The sequence below is a fragment of the Necator americanus genome, chromosome V, assembly GCF_031761385.1.
Source record: "Necator americanus strain Aroian chromosome V, whole genome shotgun sequence".
Lineage (NCBI taxonomy): Eukaryota > Metazoa > Nematoda > Chromadorea > Rhabditida > Ancylostomatidae > Necator > Necator americanus.
Genome location: NC_087375.1, coordinates 23,962,065 through 23,967,690, shown reverse-complemented (window position 1 = coordinate 23,967,690; position 5,626 = coordinate 23,962,065). Strand labels below are relative to the sequence as shown.

The window sequence follows — 5,626 nt, the reverse complement described above, 5'->3', positions numbered from 1 at the left end:
CGCAACTAACTACAAAATCGGCGGGTGTGGGGCAGTCGGTTAGAGGTCCGTTGTAGTCACACGGTCGAGGGTTCGAAACCGCCGTAGTGCAAACCAAGCCTTTCATCCCTCCGGGGTCGATAAATTGGTACCAGACTTGTCTGGGAGGATAAAAACACTGACTTGATCATCGCCTAGCCCAAGCAAGTCATTGTAAAGGCCAACACGCGTTCCAAAACCTCATCGATTACGAATTTCAGTAAAACGCGTTGGCGCATCCCGAGTGGATTGATACGCCAGTGACTTCATAATTTTTATCCTAACTACAAAATTTCGAAGTTCGACACCAGCTTGCGTCAGAGCGAAGACGGCGGACTGTATTCTTTCAGCACGGGATTTTGTGGGGCCTGTTGGAGTTGATAATCATCCAAGATAACATTGCGAAAAAGAGAACTGTTCAAACAAACCTTCATATACAGAATTAATTAAATTATGGAAGTGAATCAAAGCCTTGTGGAAGCCATTGTCATGTTGAAGTAATTAATTCTTTTATTTATACGAATAATGCTGATGCTTTTTTTTATAGAATGTAACTTCTTCCCTCGGTCTCGTGAGACAGTTTTTAAGTGATCGACTTGAAAAAAGCATTGATCAAGTTGAAAGCATTGCTATGGAGGTCATTAACCTTGATTTTGCTGACAACCTGTCGGATACAATCGGTCAGTTTTGCTCTAACTCTTTTTGTAGTTCATTCATGAGCTGACAATGCTCTGAGTAAACGAGGAATGCTCAGGGATGAAACGCGTTTTATGTCATGGCGATGTTTGGAGCACTAATATAATCTGGAAAAATGGAGAGAAAAATGTGAAACTTGCAGCCTTAGTTGACTTTCAGGTATTATTTTTTTGGCTTGTTTGGATAGCTGGAAACTTTTTTTTTGGAATTTAGACTTCTCACTTCGGCTGCCCTGCAACTGATATTGTTCGACTTTTAAGCGCATGTCTAAGTGCAAAGGATCGCCGGGAAAATTGGGAGGATCTCTTAGGAAAATTCTACTGCTTTCTTAAGGAGGAAGTTGGGAACCACGAGATGCCCTACACTTTGGAACAAGTATGTAATTCCTTACTAATGCTGTAGTTGACGTGATGAGTTTCTTTTCAGCTGATTCAAGCCTACCGTCGTTTCTTCCCATTTGGTGCCTTTATGGTCTTTCCAATGATTGCTCCAATGTTTCAGTTGGCAAATAAAAGTGATGACACTGAATACAAAGAAAGGGTGAATTTCAAATTAATTTTAATTTTCTCCTGTTGAAGTTAGTAGAAAGATAGCGAGTTTACAGGAAGCATAAGCATGTACTACTATTTTGCACGATTTACTCTAAAAAACCTGCTTGGTTTGAATTCAGACCCTTTAAATACGTAAATATCATTCTAAAATCTTCTCTTTTTAAACTTTCATATGAAAATTTCGGAGAATAGAACTACACAATCCTCCCTTCAGACGTACGGCGCTTATGAGGAAACTATCATTTGCTTTTATACGACAGGCAACAAAGTGAATGTGCTCTCCTCTAAAGAAAAATGATGGTTGAATAATTAATTAATTGATTACTTTCGAGAATATTTTCAAGGTGGCATTGTTATGTTTCCCGTTGAGATATCAATGAAGCTGAAATGCGTTTGCTCTAAATAAAGTGTAGTTTTGAAATAATCATAAGTCAACCTTGAATTACCATTCATTAGGATATTCCTCTTTTCTTTAAGGTACAAAAGTTGATATTCGAGAAGACCGAAGGATTGTTAGAGGATTTAGTCAAATTCCACGAAGAAGACAAAAATGAAGCGGATCATGGAGAGAATAAGAAAATAATAGAATAGAATAAGTCGAAGTGTTTATTCAGTTGCAAAGCCACTGACATTAATTCATTCATTTTATGTTCGCATTTGACGCTTTCTCTTGACTGTTTTTACCCCCTTCTACCGTGTTTCATATTATTCCTCGTTTTTATCTCTGAAGTGCTTAATTTGAATCTTTCATATTTTAAATATATTCCTTGTAATACCGTTCCTCGTTTAAAATCCATGTTCATATACCAGGCGCATGTATATTTATGCATATGTATTTATAGATCAATCTTCAAATCCTCTCTTCTTGAAACCTCGGCATTTGATAGTGTATTTATGTTTTTTTTTTGTTATGCCAACGAGGTTTAGGTGAAACTTCTTTGTTGGCCTGTGGATGCATTGCGGTCCTGTTTGTGAGAGCAACACATCCACAGACCACCGACTACCAATAAGCTCAGATCAAAATACAAACACTGATGGAACGGCTAGAGTCACAGTAATTGGTGATACTCATGTTTCCGATAATGTTATGGACTTCTTAAGCCTAGGGCCTTCATTTTCGATAGCTCAGAATGTCAATGGGGCGGTCTTTCGTAAAGTTGTAGGAGGCCTTCAAAGACTTAGAGACCAACTTAGGATCCCTGCTTACAAACATGAAAACACACCACAATCCACGTTTGTAAGCAGGAAGCTACTTCCATCTGTCTCGTTCCCCCGTACTTTTTGTAAAGAACCTGAACCAGTTCGTGAAGCCGATGTAAAGTTTAGAATTGTATCAGCGGGAGTGCTAGCCACTTTCAACCAACACCGAAATCAACGGCATAGAAACTTAACAAGGCATCAATGGCAAGGGTTCCGAGAAGTTCGTGAATTAACATCTAACGGGACACTGCGTATCTCGGTGAGCGACAAGGGAGGAGAGTTTGTAGTTATGCCACAAACACTAAATCGAGAAATAACGGAACGACATTTAATGGATAATAGTATTTATCGCCGAGTTGCAGAAAAAGAGTTTACTGCACAATATAAACGTCTGAACCATGTTTGGATGAGCGTCGGTAAGGCTGCTGGGATTGACGAAAGATTCCTGAGCAGGTTGAAAGTAGTAACATCCTAATGGCATGAAAAAGGCAATTATCCGAAATATAGTCAAAACAGCAACAGCAATGTGCACAGGGGATAGAGAACGGGAGGAATCACTAAAAGCAGCCACAAGCATAGCTAGTTCAAACGGGTACTCGAGATTGAAATCTAACACTCAATCTCGACCTACGAACAACATAGTGAGGATCCCACGTGAAGGTAGAATTCCTTTGTGCATCCCCTTCGTCTCTGACTCCTTAACTGCTGCTATACACCGGACTCTTTTGCGAGCACAGCTGCAAGATGATGTTGTGTTGGTGAACATCCCGAGCGACAGCATCAAGCGACAGTTAGTTCGCAATAGATTCTACAATAGGCAATGCGGGTCAGAATGTTGCGTTGTTTGTCAATTCGGTAAGGCCGGTGATTGCACGAGAATCGGAGTTATTTACCAAATAGAATGCTTAACGTGCAACGCCATTTATATTGGAGAAACTGGAAGGATGCTGAACGTGCGTATCAAGGAACATTTGGCTGGTAAAAGGCGAGGGAGTTCGATGACACCGTTAGGGCCTCACAAAAATGATAAGCATGAAGGAAATGAGTTTGAAATAAAATGCACGATATTAGCGCACGAGAAAGAAATATCTGCTAGGAAGGCTTTGGAAGCGTTCTGGATTTCCATCAGGAATCCGTCCATGAATAACAAAAATGAGTGCTTATCAATTACCAATGACTTATTGCCGTTCGTAACACTCTGTGAGCTATAAGATTACACCACATGCAGCTCCTTAACGTTATCCAGACACCAGTACTTAAAGATACTGCACAGTGCGTAGATCTCATTCGCCTTGGTGACAATCTTTAAGAACGCGGTGGTGTACCAACCCAGCTAGTCGGTGAAACTGGTCAGTTGTTTTCCTTTTAAGGTCTTGCATGGTGTACTTGGAACAATATCGGGGGTTGGCGAGGAGAGAGGAGGAGTTTGGTGGGATATGCATGGTATCAGAGACCTCGAACCATTTTCAGGCCTTTGAAAAAGACGAGTTTGTCGAAACGTCAGGCCAATAAAGAAGTTTCACCTAAACTTCGTTGGCATAACAAAAAAAAACATAAATATTTATAGATCTTTTATCCTAATCCGCTTTTTTTCATTTTCCCGGTTGGAAAGGTTAACAATACTTTTGCCAACCTTTGGAGCAAAGCAAAAGCGATGACAATAGTCTATTAGAAAACTAAAACAATGTGAAGTTAAATAGTATGGAACTTTTTCTTCTAACTGTTGTGAACCACACACGTACAGTAGCGCTCCTTCTGGGAACTAATTCTTACTTAGATCATATCAGATCAGGTTCTAGCTTGAGTGTAATCTTCAGCGAACTATAGTTCCAGAAGCGAGTACCTTCTGCAGAAGATGACGAAGAGGTCCTCCTTCGACTGTCGATCCAACTATCTTTTCTTGTGCACCAATGTTTCTGAACGCTTATGAGGTCGAAATATTGCCAAACCTAACCTTTTTTCTAAGAACAACCAAGTTGAGACTGTCAGAAAAAAGTACAAAGACTGTCTCCTATGAAACAGTACTAGAAGAATGGATAAGAGCCTTTTGGATTCTTTTTTCTCTTTTCCACTAGTTTTCCTTTGCACATCGCATGCTTTCAGAGAGATGGGATATCATCGAGAAGAATTAAGTGCAACAGGTATATAGATGGATTGATTCTCGTTTTGTTTTATCTTATCACAGTCTTTAAAACCGAAAACACCAAAACTCAGTTAACTGGAGGTACGAACGATAATGAACCACTTTTTTTAAAGTATGATTCAAATCGTCTTTGATAAGGGCTTGAATAACGAAACTGAACAGAATTAAAAACTGCATCTTCGTGAAAAACGAGGGGGTCTTGCAACATGACCTTTGAGGGTCTTCACCAACAAAGTCAGTTACGCGTGGAATCCTGACACCATACTTACTGCTAGCGGAGCAATTCAGCAGCACGGTTTTCCGCATCAGCTTTTGAATTGTAACTTGAGTTGTGACGAGGTTTCTGCGAGGACTCACCACAAATGTCTGACCTTGTAAGCTCTGTGCTGAAAAGAAGCACTTTACCGCAAACCAAACATAGGATCACGGAAATCGCCTGATAGACCATTGCTAGCAAAGGAACCTCATTGCATTCGCTTTTAAAAGGAATGATCGATGCCATCAGGCCTCGGGTCAAGGAACAACCACTTTGACGCTAGAAGAGCAGCGAAAGAGGAAGCTGACGACCTTCAATCTTCCCCTCGATTGCGTCCTGAGGAAGAGCATCTTCTTGTGGGAAATCCGAAATACAAAAGCAGTTTGAGACGTCGCATTCAATTCAGACCAAGCATCAGTTATTCTCGAGTTGGTAGTACGGTTCCAGAAAAGGAGTCATGGACTTCAACGTCAACCGAAGCTCCATTTGGGATGCCTGAAAGACTATAAGTGCAGGAGGAAGTTCTGCGAAGGAAATCCGATCAATATTTGATTGCGGACCAGGAGGAGAGTGGATGTAAAGTTTCAAGGAAAATGCTCTCGACTCTGAAGCTCAGGAAGAGTTCGTGATGATTCCTCAGAGGCAAGATTCGCTTGCAATTTTGCATATATTGCTCGCGCTACTGGTGATCTTAGTTCGGAGAGGGGTCTGAGAAGGAAGGTCTGAGAAGTGAGGCTCGTCGGCTGAAATGTGATCGTGAGA

At 40.8% G+C, this 5,626-nt stretch overlaps 4 protein-coding genes across 6 annotated transcripts in view; all 4 read left to right on the top strand.

Annotated features, from left to right (window-relative positions):
- RB195_015008 (uncharacterized protein) overlaps positions 1–1,856 on the top strand; it is a gene marked incomplete at both ends in the record, with an annotated part of 5,943 nt that extends 4,087 nt beyond the window's left edge. For both annotated transcript variants that reach the window (XM_064205517.1, XM_064205518.1), the window contains 5 exons: positions 566–698; positions 773–873; positions 928–1,089; positions 1,141–1,254; positions 1,743–1,856. In XM_064205517.1, coding sequence (XP_064061398.1) covers positions 566–698; positions 773–873; positions 928–1,089; positions 1,141–1,254; positions 1,743–1,856 — 624 coding nt within the window. The remainder of the gene's footprint in view (positions 1–565; positions 699–772; positions 874–927; positions 1,090–1,140; positions 1,255–1,742) is intronic.
- A 361-nt stretch (positions 1,857–2,217) lies between these two features.
- RB195_015007 (uncharacterized protein) lies at positions 2,218–2,940 on the top strand (the record flags this gene model as incomplete). Its single annotated transcript, XM_064205516.1, has 1 exon — positions 2,218–2,940. The coding sequence occupies one exon, from the start codon at positions 2,218–2,220 to the stop codon at positions 2,938–2,940; it is 723 nt and encodes a 240-aa protein (XP_064061397.1).
- Positions 2,941–2,989: 49 nt separating this feature from the next.
- RB195_015006 (uncharacterized protein) lies at positions 2,990–5,373 on the top strand (the record flags this gene model as incomplete). 2 transcript variants are annotated; one of them, XM_064205515.1, is made up of 3 exons in its annotated part: positions 2,990–3,443; positions 3,776–3,814; positions 4,569–4,597. In XM_064205515.1, the coding sequence occupies 3 exons, from the start codon at positions 2,990–2,992 to the stop codon at positions 4,595–4,597; spliced, it is 522 nt and encodes a 173-aa protein (XP_064061396.1). The 2 variants fall into 2 exon arrangements, with proteins under 2 accessions (XP_064061396.1, XP_064061394.1); XM_064205514.1 differs by lacking the exons at positions 2,990–3,443; positions 3,776–3,814 and adding an exon at positions 5,114–5,373 and having other exon boundaries at positions 4,573–4,606.
- RB195_015005 (uncharacterized protein) lies at positions 5,104–5,373 on the top strand (the record flags this gene model as incomplete). Its single annotated transcript, XM_064205513.1, has 1 exon — positions 5,104–5,373. The coding sequence occupies one exon, from the start codon at positions 5,104–5,106 to the stop codon at positions 5,371–5,373; it is 270 nt and encodes an 89-aa protein (XP_064061395.1).
- Positions 5,374–5,626: the final 253 nt, after the last annotated feature.